At 40.4% G+C, this 18942-nt stretch overlaps 1 protein-coding gene across 1 annotated transcript; it reads left to right on the top strand.

Annotated features, from left to right (window-relative positions):
* Nucleotides 1-311: 311 nt before the first annotated feature.
* LOC311144702 (nuclear receptor subfamily 5 group A member 2-like) lies at nt 312-18655 on the top strand (the record flags this gene model as incomplete). The annotated part of the gene is made up of 7 exons (XM_084180800.1): nt 312-333; nt 2539-2657; nt 2758-2899; nt 5648-6306; nt 10579-10698; nt 11559-11706; nt 18402-18655. 7 exons carry the CDS (start codon nt 312-314, stop codon nt 18653-18655), a joined length of 1464 nt encoding a protein of 487 aa, XP_084036926.1.
* Nucleotides 18656-18942: the final 287 nt, after the last annotated feature.

The raw sequence follows: 18942 nt of genomic DNA, 5'->3' as shown, positions 1-18942 counted from the left end.
TGCTTGTGTGGTAAAATAATAAAAAGGGGGCATCATCGTCTCCGTAGTCGTCACATGACATGTCGATGACCAATAAGAACTTCAGTAACTTTTTTGCTATTTGATAAAGAACGATGAGCAAAGACAAAGCTGGAAATGACTGCATTTATTCGTGGAGATCCCCATTATCCCAAATCATCCGTTTTTAGTCAAAGTATTTGTTTTTTTTATATTCGGATTTTATATGACATCCAAAGTGGCCAAAGTTTTGCAGCATTGCATTTAATAGGTTTAATTATCGTCGACGTCTGGCCTACCTCATAGGTAATCAAATGTTGGGAGAAAAGGCACAAGGTAAGTCTAATATCCCCTAGTTGAATCTGTAAAATTGTCTTAAACTTTGGATATGCCAACATTAACTTTGTAAACCCACAGATAGGCCTATGCAATATTTTATACATAGAGTAATATGCCTCTAATGTTTTGTTGTAGCAAGTCCATTTCGAATAGCCTATTTAAAGTAATTAGGAAGGAGATAGACCACAATTTTAATTAATAAATTATGTCTGCACTTCCCATATTTGTGGCGAAGCCTTAAAGCATAATGCATCTAGACAAATATTATATAAACCTTGCATAAGCCTTCAGCAGGCTATCCGAGGAATAAGCTATTCGATAAGTTCAAAAGTATTTATCCTTGAACACTTTTATTTTTGGTTTGTTTGGCTTCTTCATGTCTCAGTAAGAAAAATCAGAACAAATATTACACTAGCTACCTAGTTTGGCGCATTTGAAATCAAAATGGTACAAAATGAAATGCTTCCTCTCGACATCTGGACTTGAGATATAGAGTAGGCTAATAGATTTCGATATCTTTAAAGCTGTTTGCATAATTGCCAAAACGGCAAATAGAGTCAATATGAATCAGTGAATCGAATTGAATTCTACAAAATAGCTTATGCCCAAACAAAATAATTAAGCCTACTTATCTGATATAACCTAATCTTCCTATTTTGTCAAAATTAATGACAGTACGCTAGTTAATAGACTAACGCTCCTTGTTGAAATGTATTGTTGAAACGGCCTTGAAATATAATGAAGTCATATGCATGGGGTCTGCGTTTCCTTTTATAGATCTACCCTAGCACATATCTAACGCCTATTGATGTGAAAGTATACGTCTATCCTTTGATGCGAAGGCCTACTCATTTCTTGTAAAACATATTGCTGTTCACATCAATATGGCCTAATTTAGTCTACATCTTAATAACGAAAACAAAAACGACTGATGATTATGATAATAGTAATATCAATAACAACAAACAACATGAATAATAATAACAGTAATTGCAATAAATATAATTATAGCCTAACAATGATAAATAATATTAATATGAATATAAATAGTATTATTATTAATAATGATACTCATAATAATAATCATAAGATTAATAAGAAAAATACTACTAATAATAGGCCTACTAATAATATGAATAATAATGGATATCATCACCTTCGGTCATCCTCCATTCCTTTTTGATACCATGTTGGTTCACGGCATTCTCCTTCAGATTTGACATCTCTAACCGTTTATTATGTAGCAAGAAAGAGTACACCGTCCCGCATAGGTTGTTTTCTAAATATAGGTTGTCGCATCCACGGCTAATTGACCAATCTCCCAATAGAAGAGCCTTGAGTACAGGACCTGTGCGCGTGTCGAAGGCTATGCGTGCGAGGCGTATAAAGACAGAAGACTACTGAAGCTGAAGCGCGCGTGGACCGTATTGTGTGTGTGGATTATAAAACGCGTTATTCTATCCTGGTATGGGGCATTTAATGATTAATAGGATTAAGCACTTGGAAGAAGGGGTCAATAAAGGTATCCAACTATGCGCCTTATATTTGGTGTATTTTGGGCTCAACGAATCTGTCTAAACATTTGCCTGTTTTATTTTAGGATAATGTTGGTTGGCCCTAATAGACGTTACATAATTCTATATTTTTTGGATTAAATTGGATTTGTATAAACTATTAATATTTTTAAAAAATGGTATGCTCGCATATAATATGGAATCATCAGTCTTATGTTTGTGAAATAGACAAACGATTGCCAATCAGCTCTCTTAAAAATGTGAATATCACCAGATCATAATAATAATAATAATAATAATAATAATATGCCATTTAGCAGACGCTTTTATCCAAAGCGACTTAATGTCATGCGTGCATCATCAATTTATCATGTTCAATGTGGAAATCAATAAACTTCTGCATTCTTCGCCTATGTGCATTATGATATGTCAAACCATATTAAGATCATAATTATTAATAGCCAAACTTTTTTTTGTTAGGTTTTAGGCCTATTGGAATTAAGTTTGATTTAAAGCAGACATTTTATTCACAACTGCTATGCATCCTGCAATTTGGTCCTGCGTTTTCTAATTTGTCAAGGGCAGTAAATGCATTTGATTAAGAAACGGTACATTATTTGAATGAATTGATTAATTACATCCCTGTGTCATCCGTTTTTCTTGACCCTTGATTTTATTTGCGAACTAGGCGTCCCTTTGAAAGTAATGGACTACACCTATGATGCAGATTTGGAAGAATTGTGTCCTGTTTGTGGAGATAAGGTCTCAGGATACCACTATGGACTCCTTACATGTGAAAGTTGTAAGGTATTTTCATTTGGAATAACTCATTATTTAAAATGTCCTTTCCCCCCCTTGTGTTTGTGGGTTTTGTGGCCCATCAACCTAATGTCGATATTTTCTCCAGGGCTTCTTCAAGAGGACAGTCCAGAACAATAAGAGGTACACTTGTGCAGAAAACCAGGAGTGTAAAATAGACAAAACACAGCGGAAGAGATGTCCCTTCTGCCGATTCCAGAAATGCCTCAATGTTGGCATGAGATTAGAAGGTATGGTTCTCCTCATCATTCTTCCCCTTCATTTGACGTTATCAGTGAGAGCATTTCAACATTATTGTCCAGAATAAATATACCCTTAATGTTGTGCTATATTTTTCCATATGCATATATATGCATATATATATATATATATATATATATATATATATATATATATATATATATATATATATATATTTATGACTGTAGATCTATTTGCATTTTGTAATAATTTGCTATTCGCCTAAAATATGTAGATTTCTTCTTTATGGCCGGTAGGCCTACAATGGATGCCTGTTTTAGCAATCAGTTGCATCTGGATTGTTAAATGTTTTTGCAAAAGTTGTAGTGGTAGCTTTGAATTAGGGACAGACAATATACAGACTAGAGCGGTTTAGCATGAGGGTCCACGTGGTTTTGTGAGGGGCTAGAGCGCGCAAAACATGAGGGGGCCAGAGCGCGGATTGCGCCAGTGATTCCCAGGCATGTGATGCGAGAAAGCACCTGTTTCCGTGGAGAAATTACACATTCTTGACCTGCTGATAAAACTCTGGGCTTCTCGCTGAGGTTTTAAACGGATACGTTCTATTTACATCAACAAGGTTAACGTTATGTAACTGCAAAGGCATTAGCTTATGTTGTGTACAGTAAATTGTCAAAAAGATAATTCAAATTTGTAATAGAATAAAGGAGAATGGGTCACACTTTCAACAAACTATCTGTTAATGAGCAACTGCTTGCTACGGTTATGGTTAGGGTAAGGTTAGTAGATAGTTAGTTGAAATGCTACTGATACATTTTAGTCATTTAGCAGATGCTCTTATCCAGAGCCACTTACAGTTAGTGAGTGCATACATTTTCATACTGGCCCCCCGTGGGAAACGAACACACAACCCTGGCGTTGCAAGCGTCATGCTCTACCAACTGAGCTACAGTCTATCCAAATAAAGTGTTACCGGAGTATGATACCCTGGTGGTTGTTTTACACTGCTTTTTCAAAAAATTGGTTCAGGAAACTGCCAAACACATTCCTGACTAAATTAGGCTATTTTCCTGTGCACTTGTTATGGCTGTATTTTCAATGATAGATGTTTGCATGAGTTTCTTTATAAGGACTTATACATTACCAGTCAAAAGTTTGGACACACCTACTCATTCAAGGGTTTGTCTTTATTTTTACATTGTAGAATAATAGTGAAGACATCAAAACTATGAAATAACACATATGGAATCATGTAGTAACCAAAAAAGTGTTAAATAAATCAAAATATATTTTATATTTGAGTATCTTCAAATAGCCACCCTTTGCCTTGATGACAGCTTTGCACACTCTTGGCATTCTCTCAACCAGCTTCATGAGGTAGTCACCTGGAATGCATTTCAATTAACAGGTGTGCCTTCTTAAAAGTTAATTTGTGAATTTTTTTTCATTCTTAACGCGTTTGAGCCAATCAGTTGTGTTGTAACAAGGTAAGAACAGCTCAAATAAGCAAAGAGAAACAACAGTCCATCATTACTTTAAGACATGAAGGTCAGTCAATACTTAAAATGTCAAGAACTTTGAAAGTTTCTTCAAGTGCAGTCACAAAAACCATCAAGCGCTAAGATGAAACTGGCTCTCATGAGGACTGCCACAGGAATGGAAGACCCAGAGTTACCTCTGCTGCAGAGAATAAGTTTATTAGAGTTACCAGCCTCAGAAATTGCAGCCCAAATAAATGCTTCACAGAGTTCAAGTAACAGACACATCTCAACATCAACTGTTCAGAGGAGACTGTGTGAATCAGGCCTTCATGGTCGAATTGCTGCAAAGAAACCACTACTTAAGGACACCAATAATAAGAAGAGACTTGCTTGGGCCAAGAAACACGAGCAATGGACATTAGGCCAGTGGAAATGTGTCCTCTGGTCTGGAGTCCAAATTGGAGATTTCTGGTTCCAACTGCCGTGGCTTCGTGAGACGCAGTGTGGGTGAACAGATGATCTCTGCATGTGTATTCCCCACCGTAAAGCACGGAGGAGGAGGTGTTATGGTGTGGGGGTGCTTTGCTGGTGACACTGTCTGTGATTTATTTAGAATTCAAAGCCCACTTAACCAGCATGGCTACCACAGCATTCTGCAGCGATACGCCATCCCATCTGGTTTGGGCTTAGTGGGGCTATCATTTGTTTTTCAACAGGACAATCACCCAACACCTCCAGGCTGTTTAAGGGCTATTTTACCAAGAAGGAGAGTGATGGAGTGCTGCATCAGATGACCTGGCCTCCACAATCCCCCGACCTCAACCCAATTGAGATTGTTTGGGATGAGTTGGACTGCAGAGTGAAGGAAAAGCAGCCAACAAGTGCTCAGCATATGTGGGAACTCCTTCAAGACTGTTGGAAAAGCATTCCAGGTGAAAATGCCAAGAGTGTGCAAAGCTCTCATCAAGGCAAAGGGTGGCTACTTGAAGAATCTCAAATTAAAATGTATTTTGATTTGTTTAACACTTTTTTGGTTACTACATGATTCCATATGTGTTATTTGTCCAATTTGCAATTTGTAAGTCGCTCTGGATAAGAGCGTCTGCTAAATGACTAAAATTTAAAAATGTAAACAATTTCACTTTTGACTGGTACTGTATAAGGAATTATTTTACACGAGTGACATTTGTCCATGATATCTTTCTGGCTATAGTAGCCTAGTAACAAATTGCATATAAAGATCCACTGTTGTCGATCTAGTTCTGTTTCTCAACGTGATGTCTCTTCCTTTGATAGCGGTGCGTGCAGACCGCATGCGTGGGGGCAGGAATAAGTTTGGCCCCATGTACAAGCGGGATAGAGCCATGAAGCAGCAGAAGAAGGCTTTGATCCGTTCCACAGGCTTCAAGCTGGAGTCTGCTCCTCCACAGCTCTCCCCTGTACAGACTAACTATGGCTTCACCGGCACCCTGCACAGCCTCCCCTCCCTCCCCAAAGGGCTCATGCCCTCCATCCCAGCCTCCAACAATGCCACAGACTACGAGGCCAGCCTCTACGGACCCCCCTCCCTGGGGGTGGCCATGCAGCCCCATGGACCCCTGCCCACCCAGTACCAGTACACAGCATTCCCCAGTAGGGCCATCAAGTCTGAGTACCCTGACCACTACACAAGCTCCCCAGAGTCTCTGGTGGGGTACCCCTTACCGGACGTGTACCCCACCGGTGGCTCCCCGCAGGCTCCCAGCCTGCCCCCCCTTGTGCTGGAGCTGCTGCGTTGCGACCCAGACGAGATGCAGGTGCAGAGTAAGATCATGGCCTTCCTGCAGCAGGAGCAGAGTGGCCGGGGCCGGCAGGAAAAGCTCAGCACCTTCAGCCTCATGTGTCGCATGGCAGACCAGACTCTGTTCTCCATAGTGGAGTGGGCCAGGAGCTGCATCTTCTTCAAGGAGCTCAAGGTAAGCTCCCAGGCTCCAGTCCACACAGAAACGATAGGCGAGAGATGCACATTGAGAAAGTATCCTTATAACCATGATCACAGTATCATATATTATCATTGTAATGATCTTATTATTCCACTTAATAGATAAGTGATATCAAGAACATTCAAGAATAAATTATAGAGGTAGAGCTTTATCTTTTGGTTACCTGATGTTCTTGCTGGAACGCTGCACCCACACACAGGTATTCGCAGTAAAGAATGAAGGCCTGTGTAAAATGTTATATTTATTATGACAGATAGCTGTCATTGTTTCTGCCCCTCCTTGTTCCTGGTGGTGGCACTCAAACAGAGCAGCAGTTAAGGAGATGACACCATAACCCAGTCTGGGTAATGATTTCAGATGCATCACTGTCCAAGCCAGATAGGCCTTGTACTTTAATTATCTTTGTCAACTGAATGGTGTATTTTAGTTGTGCCATACTGTACAGCATAAGTTATGGCTCCAGTCAAATTTTACTCCCGGCCCCAGAGAGAGACATCAATACTGTTGTTGGACACTGTAGTAGCTGACCTGGATATGTTATGTTACAGAGACAATGCAAGGAGACAAAGCATGCTGGTCTTGATGAGGGACAGTATTTATTTTTAAAATACAAAATACATTTATAATTAAAAATATTATCGCAGTTTACCCTTCATTGGTATCAGAAGTCTGATGACACTATGTTGTGATAAGAGCATCTGCTAAAGGAACTACATTTAATTGTATATGTAAAAATGGACAATTGCAAAGCATGCTAAGTATTATTCTAATGAGCTCTGCCCGACACAAGGCCAATAATAATACCCAGTGTGCTTTGCAGTTAATTTTGGTATGTTCATTTTCATATATATATTTACGTTTTGGTCATTTAGCAGAAACTCTTATCCAGAGCGACTTACAAATTGCAAATTGGACAAATAACACATATGGAATGAAAAAAACATATCTCAGTTATAGCAAGTAAAACGTTTCTGTAACCGTTACCGAGAATGTTGTTGTTGTTCGGGCCAGCTACTTGCAAATGAATTTCTGTACTTTAAAATACAAAATACATGTATTTTAATGAAATACATTTCAAAATACAAGTATTTTGTAGTCTATTTTGATACATTAATCTTTATGGTATTTTGTAATTGTATTTTGTCATTGTTACCCATCCATGATGAAGGCTGACCAGTGGTATTGCTCAATGGTCACTGTGCTATTTGTTCATGCTGTCCTCAGCCAGAGAATGGTTTGCGACGGGAACTTACTAACGGATTGTTTGCTCTTTGCAACGTGAAACATTAGAAAACATGTAGCACCAGGTCTGAATTGAAGCGTATATTTAGAAGCAACTTTTTGTCACGTTATTGTTATCTCTCTCTCAGCCTTATCTCAGAGACAGTGAGTCCATTGTGTGGATTTTCTGATGGGCCACACTCCCTGAGTGAGAAAGGAAAATGGTACAGTGCCTTCAGAAAGTGTTCATACCCCTTGACTTATTTCACATATTGTTGCGTTACAGCCTGAAATCAAAATGGATTAAATATATAAAAAAATCCTCACCCATCTACACACAATACCCCATATTGACTAAGTGAAAACATGTTTGTAGAAATCTCTGCAAACCTATTGAAAATTAAATACAGAAAAAATCATTTACATAAGTATTCACACCCCTGAGTCAATACTTTTTAGAAGCACATTTGGCGGCGATTATAGCTTTGAGTCGTCTTGGGTATGTCTGTATCAGATTTTCTCCCATTCTTCCTTGCAGATTTTTTCAAGCTCAGTTAAGTTAGATGGGGAGCGTTGGTGAACAGGAATATTAAAGTCTTACCACAGATTTTCAATGGGATTCAAGCCTGGGCTTTGGTTTGGCCACTCAAGGGCTTTCACATTCTTGTTCTGAAGCCATTCCAGCATTGCTTTGGCTCTATGCTTGGGGTCATTGTCCTGTTGGAACGTAAATCTTCTCCCCAGTCTAAGGTCGTTTGCACTCTGAAGCAGGTTCTCATCAAGGATTGGCCTGTATTTGGCTCCATTCATTGTTCCCTCTATCCTTACCAGTCTCCCAGTCCCTGCCGCTGAAAAGCATCTCCATAGCATGATGCTGCCATCACCATGCTTCATGGTAGGGATGGTGTTAGACAGGTGATGAGCTGTGCCTGGTTTTCCCCAGACATAGTGCTTTACATTCAGGCCAAAGAGCAATTTTTATCTCATCAAACCACATAATCTATTGCCTTATGCTCTCAGAGTCTTTCACGTGCCTTTTTGCAAACTCCAGGCGTGGTGTCATGTGCCTTTTTCTCAGGAGTGGCTTCTGTCTGGCCACTCTCCCATAAAGTCCAGATTGGTGAAGTGCTGTAAAGACTGTTGTCTTTCTGACAGGCTCTCCCATCTCAGGAACTCTGTAGTTCTGTCAGAGTGGTCATTGGGTTCTTGGTCACCTCCTTCACCAAGGTCCTCCTTACCCGGTTGCTCAGTTTGGTTGGACGGCCAGCTCTAGGCAGAATCTGGGTAGTTCTATATTTTTTCAATTTCCCAATGATGGATACCACTGTGCTCTTGGAAACTTTCAACACTGTAGAAATTGTTTTATACCCTTCCCCAGATATATGCCATATCACAATTCTATAGTATAGTTTCTGCTCTGACATGCACTGTCAACTGTGGGACCTTATATAGACAGGTGTGTTTCTTTCTAAATCATGTCCAAACTATTTAATTGGCCACAGGACTCCAATCAAGTTGTAGTGACATCTCAAGGATGATCAAAGGAAATTGCACCTGAGGTCAATTTAGAGTGTCATAGCAAAGGGGTTTGAATACTTATGTAAATGATACCCAAGACGACTCAAAAATACCCAAGACGACTCAAAGCTATAATCGCTACCAAAGGTGCTTCTACAAAGTATTGACTCAGGGGTGTGAATACTTATGTAAATGAGATACTGTATTTAATTTACAATACATTTTCAAAAATGTCTAAAAACATGTTTTCACTTTGTCATTATGGAGTATTGTGTGTAGATGGGTGAGAACAAAATACATGTAATCAATTTTGAATTCAGGCTGTATCACTACAATATGTGGAACAAGTCAAGGGGTATGAAGACTTTCTGAAGGCTCTGTATCTCTGTATAGGCTGTGTCAGAGGGATACACACAGTGGCCAGTGGCCCCTCACTTTAGTTTACTTTAGTCTTTCTTTAGGGGTGGCAGGCCTATATGCCTATGAGGACCCACGTTCTAATGCAGTGATCAGTGGTTAGTAGTTACGGCAGGATCATCAGGACTATGGTGTAAGACCTGACTGGGGAGGAGAATTCTGCCCCCGGACAAACAATGGTCTGAGACATAACATCAACGATAGTGATGGGGTTTCGTTTTGAAATAATATCAGATAAAAAGGTCATCAAATCTTATTTTAGTACATTGTATGTAATCTCATCTAGCTATGGGATTATGATTATGGAGAATGTGAGAGCCTCTTATGTGTCTCTGTGTGTATGTGAGTGTGCGTGTGTGAAATATTTTGTGTTGGTCCTGTAGGTCCAACCCGGGAGCAAGATTGGACTTCTCCTCTGGACAGATATATAGTTTCATTCGAGGGGTAGTAATTCTGTCATCCCCGTGCCAGATGAATGTGTGTCCGGGTGCGGGACAATGCTATTAGGGGGCTACAGCAACACTCAGTGTGTCACCAGCTGCAGAATTACTGACTGAGTCGTCCTTCGGCTCCCAGAGTAATATGTGCTAGCAGTGAGTGTCCAATCACCCCCCCCCCCCCCCCCCTGGCCACCTCAGCCCCTCACACACCACACACTCCTGTCGGCTTTAATGGGCAGGGCTAGGGGGGTGACGGAGGACAGGGAGAGGTGAGGAGGTGGGAGAGGTCATCTCTGTGGCTCGTAAATGCAGCGTGATGAGACGCGAGACACTGACACCAGCCCCAGATGCTGGAAATATGGCACAAGGACCCTCATCTTCCTCTCTTGGTTTTATAGTCACCCCATTTATCTGTCCACGTAGCTATGGTGTGTTTCAGGTGGAACCACACTATCCCATGTCGATGCTAGCTTTTAAGGGGGTTGATATTAAATTGATGCCCGCTTGAGGTTGTAATATCAGTGTAGGCTGTTTTATTTGACATTGGGTTTGACATTAGATTGGTTCTCCACTACCACTATGTTTTGCCAGCTGTGTGGAATGAGTTTGAGCTTTGAGGTGACCTGTTGTTTTCTGTTTATTCTTTGAGGTGGGGGATCAGATGAAGCTTCTTCACAACAGTTGGTCTGAGCTGCTGGTCCTGGACCATGTCTTCAGACAAGTGCAGCATGGGAAGGAGAGCAACCTGCTCTTGGTTACTGGCCAGGAGGTAAGCAGCCTTGCAGTTCCAACATAAAAATAATGCAATGCTCATACATTAATGAATACCAGAAATACATACAGTCTCACACACACATGCATTCATCATGTAGTCATTACAAATACACAACCTCTGTGGATAGCAATACATATTTGTGTAGATAGATTTATTTTGCAATAATGTGTCTCTACAAAGTAATTACTGTTATTACATTGTTCCAATGTAATTACCACACATTATTTTAGTGACACAATATAAATTGGGACTATATCCACAAATAGATAGATAGATAGCCTACTACTGTAAGCGGAGACCCTGTTATTGTAAGGAGTGCCTATCCCTGACCAAATGATGACCCACACAGATGCCTGCTCTTGTTTTTCCACATTTGGTCATGTTTGGAGATGCAGAATAGAACAGGAAAAAACAACCATCAGCTGACAGGCTTCAGCTTGTCTCTGCAGCTTGTAACTGACTCCTGGGTGGAGAGGAGAAATATAGCTGTTTGTTTTTATTTGTCTCTTGTTGAAATGCCGTTATTTATTTATCATAAGACAGCAGGAAAACTTAAAGCATTTTTATCTACAGACTAGGTTTGTGGGAACAGGAGGAAGTGCTATTATTTCTAGAAACTGCTATGGGAATTGGAGGATTTAACGTCCAATATGTTACATAAAATATCAATCTCATTCATTTAGAAAGTGGTGAGAAACTACGGCTGACTCATTATATGGCATCTATGTATTTGTACTGAAGCTGTACTGTACTGTAATTCAGTACATTTGTACTGTATGTGGTGGGTTTCCAGCACAATTTAAAGCCTGTATATACAGTACAATATAATGTTGTCCTCCTGTGTGGTATTGCAGATGGATCTGTCATCCATGGGGTCCCAGGCAGGGGTGACTCTTTCAGGCCTGGTCCAGAGAGGACAGGAGTTGGCTGGGAGGCTGATGACCCTGCAGGTGGACAGGAGAGAGGTTGCCTGCCTTAAGTTCCTCCTCCTCTTCAATCCCAGTGAGTAGACCACATGGATAGACAGTACCAGTCAACATTTTGGACACACGTACTCATTCCAGGGTTTTTCTTTATTTTTACTATTTTCTACATTGTAGAATAATAGTGAAGACATCAAAACTATGAAATAACACATATGGAATCATGTAGTAACCAAAATAGTGTTAAACAATTCAAAATATATTTTATATTTGAGATTCTTCAAATAGCCACCCTTTGCCTTGATGACAGCTTTGCACACTCTTGGCATTCTCTCAACCAGCTTCACCTGGAATGCTTTTCCAACAGTCTTGAAGGAGTTCCCACATATGCTGAGCACTTGTTGGCTGCTTTTCCTTCACTCTGCGGTCCGACTCATCCCAAACAATCTCACTTTGGTTGAGGTCGGGGGATTGTGGAGGCCAGGTCATCTGATGCAGCACCATCACTCTCCTTCTTGGTAAAATAGCCCTTACACAGCCTGGAGGTGTGTTGGGTCATTGTCCTGTTGAAAAACAAATGATAGTCCCACTAAGCCCAAACCAGATGGGATGGCGTATCGCTGCGTATCGGTAGCCATGCTGGTTAAGTGTGCCTTGAATTCTAAATAAATCACAGACGGTGTAACCAGCAAAGCACCCCCACACCATAACACCTCCTTCTCTTTGCTTTACGGTGGGAAATACACATGCAGAGATCATCTGTTCACCCACACCGCGTCTCACAAAGACACGGTGGTTGGAACCAAAAATCTCCAATTTGGACCATTGCTCGTGTTTCTTGGCCGAAGCAAGTCTCTTCTTATTATTGGTGTCCTTTAGTAGTGGTTTCTTTGCAGCAATTCAACCATGAAGGCCTGATTCACACAGTCTCATCTGAACAGTTGATGTTGAGATGTGTCTGTTAATTATTATTATTTGGGCTGCAATTTCTGAGGCTGGTAAGTCTAATGAACTTATCCTCTGCAGCAGAGGTAACTCTGGGTCTTCCATTCCTGTGGCAGTCCTCATGACAGCCAGTTCCATCATAGCACTTGATGGTTTTTGCGACTGCAATTTCGGTATTGACTGACCTTCATGTCTTAAAGTAATGATGGACTGTCGTTTCTCTTTGCTTATTTGAGCTGTTCTTGCCATAATATTGACTTGGTCATTTACCAAATAGGACTATGTTCTGTATACCCCCCTAGTCACAACACAACTGATTGGCTCAAACGCATTAAGAAGGAAAGACATTTCACAAATTAACTTTTAAGAAGGCACACCTGTTAATTAAAATGCATTCCAGGTGACTACCTCATGAAGCTGGTTGAGAGAATTTCAAGAGTGTGCAAAGCTGTCATCAAGGCAAAGGGTGGCTATTTGAAGAATCTCAAATTAAAATGTATTTTGATTTTTTTAACACTTTTTGGTTACTACATGATTCCATATGTGTTATTTCATAGTTTTCATGTCTTCACTTTTATTGTACAATGTAGGAAATAGTAAAAATAACGAAAAACCCTTGAATTAGTAGGTCTTCTAAAACTTTTGACTGGTAGTGTAGATGTTCCAAAGCTCTGCATTAGTGGTGTTTAGGCTATGCGTGGAAGCCAGGAGATGCTAAATGTGTTTATGCTAATTAGGCAATTACCATGAGACCGGCAGTTATTTGCTTGACAATCACTAGCTGACAACATTTTATGGCCGCCGCAGCCCTAGGTGCAGTATATAGTGTCCATTTGTCAGGTTGTTTTTGCTAGCTAGCTAGCTTCATTCAGTTTAAGGGACACGTGCGCCAAATTATGTAAACACGCCCAAATGTGCAGAGCTTACCCACACAACGTGTTTAGGCAATACGCATGCCCTTAATTTGCAATGCAACAAATGCCAGATAGGCAAAGCAGCGAGGCAAATGCTGACCCTGTCCTTTAACAGTGACTGGAGTCAGGAACTGCGCGCAAGTCAATGATTTGAATGGATGGGGACATTGGGGAGGAAGGCATGCATACCCCAGGGCCGGTGTTATGGGCGGGCCTTAGGGGTCCTGGCAAAGCGAGAGGGCTCACTCTCGCAAAAATCTGTCCAGAATAAGCCCAATGGGTTTCTATGGGCTTAATGTACAGAGCTAAGCTTCCCGCCTTTGGGACAATGACTCCCAATGTTAGGATGGAGACATGAGCATCTCGTCATTATATACAGATCTCTGGTTTCAGCCACACGAATTGGAAAGGAAAGTTGGCAGGTGCACAGTGCACAGTTCGGATGATGGTTTCTCCTAAAGCAAATGTATGTTTTGCCAAAATAATATAATTACTCCTTTCTAAATAAAAGTATTCAAAATACTTCCCCAGAGAGCATGACTTAGCCAATGATAATCATTAGCTTCATAAAAAAAATAGGCCTATGCCTATTTGGGAAGCCCTGAATTTGGGCAGTGCGTGTGACAATAGGCCTAGCAGTGCGTGTGACAATAGGCCTGTGACAATAGGCCTAGTTGTGGCTGTCAGTGAAAAGCATGTCAAATATGTGTGAAGATAATGTGTCTTGAATATAATTTGTAATGTTGATACAAGAAGAAGGGGAGGGGTGTGTGGCAAAGAAATGGCACATCTCTTTCCAAAATGCATGCACTCAGCTCCCCGGAATGTGTTTAGCTGTCTCCCGCTAATTCTTGTGCATTAATTGTTTCATTGTGTGAATTGTTTGCCCTTTGATTGTTTATTTGTATCAATTCCCCATTACACATGTCACCAGTAGGCCTAGTAAATGTACTGTTAATCCCTGTCATTTGGTTACATTAAGTTATGTTAATGCATGTATCAATTACAGTAATTTACTGTTCTCATTCTCGGAGTGGAAATGTTGTTTGCAGAGTTCACAACCTGCTACACTTGTGAGAAACAAGTTTTGGTTTATTTCATAACCATCCATTTTTTTATTGTCTTTTGTTTGGAGTGCATCCATATTTGTTTGGTTTCTCTGTCCTGATGACTTTTAGGGAGCACACGCACAGAAATACCTGGCCTGCTTAGCACAAATGTAGGAAAGTGCCCATTTGGGGATGACTGATTTCTGATTGTCTTAAAGGAAAACCACACCCAAACCCACTAATTCCTTTAATTTACAGTCTTAAATAACATGAGAATAATAGTTTGGTGACCAAATGTTTCCTTTTGGCGTTATAATAAGGTTGGTAGCAACATGGAAAATCGTTCTGGAAATCGGTTGAAGCTCAAGTCGACTACAAAATCCACAATGCAATGCTTTCTCCATGGGCTGGCTGGCAAACGTAGCTACACACAATAATATCAAAGACAAAATGAACAGGTGAAGTAGCTGGTTAGCTGTAAAATCGCCTAAACAAACTGCACTATCAATTTAGGAGTCGACAATCTCACCATGTTCAAACTGCCGATCGATGTGCCTCACAGAGATGGGAAATGTTGCCCATGTTCCGGCAATGGGCCGCGCGGTGCATTCTCGGCGATACCGGGACAGAGCACTCTCCTTCAAGGAGTGAATGGGAGTCTATTGGGAGCTATCTCAAAAACCCAACATAAGCACGAATTTCGTCAACAAGAAGTACAATATTACAAATCTTTTCCGAGATGTGAGATAATTAGTTTGCTATCTGTTGTGTCGTATAGCTTTGGAATCGTGACATTACGTACTTTTGAGGAAAATAGGCAAGTTTCTCGACATATACACTGACTCTGAGAAGGGATTGCGTGATGACAGGATATTTTTTTGTTGTCATGTTGCGTGACGCAACGTGAATGCGATTGGTCGACAGTCTGCTGTGTGAGGCGTTATACGTTCATTCATTCATTGAATTCCTATATTTTTTCTATAATATATCTGGTAACGGCACATGCAACGCACCCTGAACTAAAGAGGCAAACAAATAGGAAAAATGTGCTAGAACCTCCGTTAAATTACACATTTCTCGAGGTAGGAATATAGCAAAAATATGATCAATGGCTAATTCCAGTGAAGACTGTAATATTCAAATGTGTCAGCATACTGAATTGTAATTGGATGCATTCTACTGTCATATCATATTGTGCTATGATTGGTTAAGACCACCCAGGTGGTAAGGTCATTGGAAAGATGATCATGGCCGGAGACACATGAACATGCCAGTTATAGCTAGTTAATAAAGAGCTACGTTTATAAATATCCTGTCGTCCTGCATTTTATTATTTTGTACAAAGCATACAAAACAAGACAAAGACATTGGCCAGTATTGAAATCTGACATGCATGATAGACGTTTTCGCGATCTTAAAGTCCTATTCCTATTAACTTCCAGTGTAGTCACAGTGCTACGTCATTTATCACCGTGCTACATAACTTTATCACAGTGCTACATCATACCAGCAGAATTTCTGCCTGCTTGAACGCCAATAACTCAGATACACATGAAAACATGAAATTACCCAGGGAATAGATGGAACATCACTCATAGATGCACAAAAACAATATAACATTCAAAATGGGTGAACCTTTCTTTAACTCAGCACTTCCACCACTAATAAGCTGAGCTTCTTCATTTTTTCTTCAGCTCACACAGTAAGTCAAGAAAGTCTGTTTTTTAACATCCATTGAGAATGATAATAGTTCCTCACAGTATTAGAAAAGTATTTTCAACACTTTCCTGGCCTCGATAATTACGAAGCCTTGGTGTGAAAGAGCAAAATGTCATGATCTGATGATCCCATATATCCAGTGGAAACGTCATAAAAAAACAGCTGTCTGTCCGGAACTGGCGCAGGAAACTCTGAGGGCCCATAATAGGCTAGTTGATACAATGTTGCAAATTCGCTAGCCACAGCTTCGGGCTGGACCCAGTTGATTGATTTGATACGTTGCACTTCACGAGCATAGCTCAAGTCAAGACAGATAGAAAGGGAGGCAGACAGGATATTTTCTACTGTTTTTATTTGTCGGCTTTAGGCCTATGTGTTTAGCCGCAAATGGATCACAGTGTATCAATGTGTCAATATAGCTGAGGCTGGTGCTCTCCCATTAGTTAAATTTTTGTCATTTTAATTCAGATTTTTATTATTAACCACGTGGCAATGATTTTGAGAAATTAGAACTTTATTATTGAAATTAAACTTTTCCACAAAAAATGATCAAAACTGGCACGCAGATCGGTAGAAATGGTAGGATAAATTGTAAACTCACAGGCCGCCTATGGTCTTCACTATAAAAATAAATTATAAAAATAAATTATGGAAATCGGCCAGCCCTGGCGCCTGTCCTGAGGTTTTGATGCAGTTTTAGTAATATAAATTATTTTACCCATAAAAACCACCAGAATATTTCGAAAAAGCATTAGATAACAAAAAAGAATGACCATTTTTATATAATTGTATTTTCTATTTGGCTTTTCATAACAGCTTTTTAAATTAGATTATCACAGTGTAAGCACTGCCTACACTGCCTACCCTGACTGCACGACATACAGCTCATGTATAGCTTATTACAGCTAGCTCAAGAATGGAATAGATTTGTGATAGACCACATAACAGCACTTTTTTTCTCATCCTTGAAAATTATTATGGCCTTTCAAGTTCTGAATTTGATTAGGTTTGAGGTACTTCTTCACACTTTTTTGTAATGTTGCTGTGGTTTGGGCAAATAACTTTGTCAAAAGCTTAGTTGGAAATAGGTTTTAGTTGACAAGATGGTACGGATCTATTCAACCCACGCTGTCCCATTTATTTTGAAAGGCAGTAGTGACATTTTAAATGGAAATGTCACAGCCATTGATATATGTTTATTTTCCCAGAAGGTTACAACTGTTGTCTGAACCAATCCTTTATTCTCAGGTAAATTCACTTAATTAAATGTAGGGCCTTGTCAAAAGGCAACATTAACAAAGAAGACAACTCTACCCATTATTCCTTAATAGCACTCAATGGAACAATAATGGATGGGCCTATCAATCGATAGTCTGACTGACATTCATGCAGTTCCTTCTGCATATGTTGTGTGTATGGACAGCAGTTGCCCAGATTCCCTTAAGCGACAGCTATTTAGCGCCAGCGAGCTGGGAACAAAAGGCTTTAGAATAATGAGAGCACTCGTCACAGGCAGAAAATATTGCCATCTCCGTTGAATGTTTCATTCTGTCGCTCTCTCTCTCTCATCTTTCAATCAATGAGTCAGGTTTATCAGGGCAATTTAATTGCCCTTAAGCGTTTTGAAAAGATTATTCAAAATATTTAATTACTCTATGAATACCTCTCCTGGCAGGACTCAGCTGATGCTGAATAGAAGTCCATTTGAGGACTTCAAGCTATTGTCACACACACACACACACACACACACACACACACACACACACACACACACACACACACACACACACACACACACACACACACACACACACACACACACACACACACACACACACACACACACACACACACACACACACACACACAGACACACACACACACACACACACACACACACACACACACAACCCTGCTGCATGCTGTACATATCCAATGTACCAGACAATGAATATTGGTAATACACTGATGCAATTTCAATGCTAAAGTTTAGGCCTACACTTGATCACAAAAAGTTGCTGATGCTAACACTTAACACTGGGATTTGAGGAACAGTTTCAAATAAATAAATAAATATTCTCCCATTTATGTGATCATCTAGAGAGTAATTGAATCCCCTTAAAGCCCTTTCCTATGTCCCTGTCCAGATGTAAAGCTGTTGGAGAATCAAGCGTTTGTGGAGAGTGTTCAGGAGCAGGTGAATGGGGCTCTGCTGGAGTACACTCTGTGCACCTACCCCTTGTACCTGGACAAGTTCAGCCAGCTGGTGCTGCGTCTGCCAGAGCTGCGAGCCCTCAGCACCCAGGCAGAGGACTACCTGTGCTACAAACACCTGAGTGGGGAGGTGCCCTGCAACAACCTGCTCATCGAGATGCTGCATGCCAAGAGGGCCTGTGTATGAGCACCACGCTACCACCACTATACACCAGCAGACTGTCTGTGGGACTGACGCTGTGGAAGCGAAAGAGGGGGTTTACGATTACAGCTGAGAGAGAATGATGTGTGTGTTTGTGTTTGTGTGTGCATGCGTGCGTGAGCAGCCCCTCTGTCCCAGGTGTGTGTAAACAGAATATGGACTTGTGTTTTTGGCAGTTCTTTAAATGTACATAGTTATCAAATTTACAAAGCAAGCTTTATTATGATACTGTATGTAAATGTAACTTTTACCTTTTGTTGAATGCAGCAGAG

The sequence above is a fragment of the Coregonus lavaretus genome (genome assembly GCF_964263955.1).
Source record: "Coregonus lavaretus genome assembly, chromosome: 17".
NCBI lineage: Eukaryota > Metazoa > Chordata > Actinopteri > Salmoniformes > Salmonidae > Coregonus > Coregonus lavaretus.
This window is presented reverse-complemented; position numbering and strand designations above follow the sequence as displayed.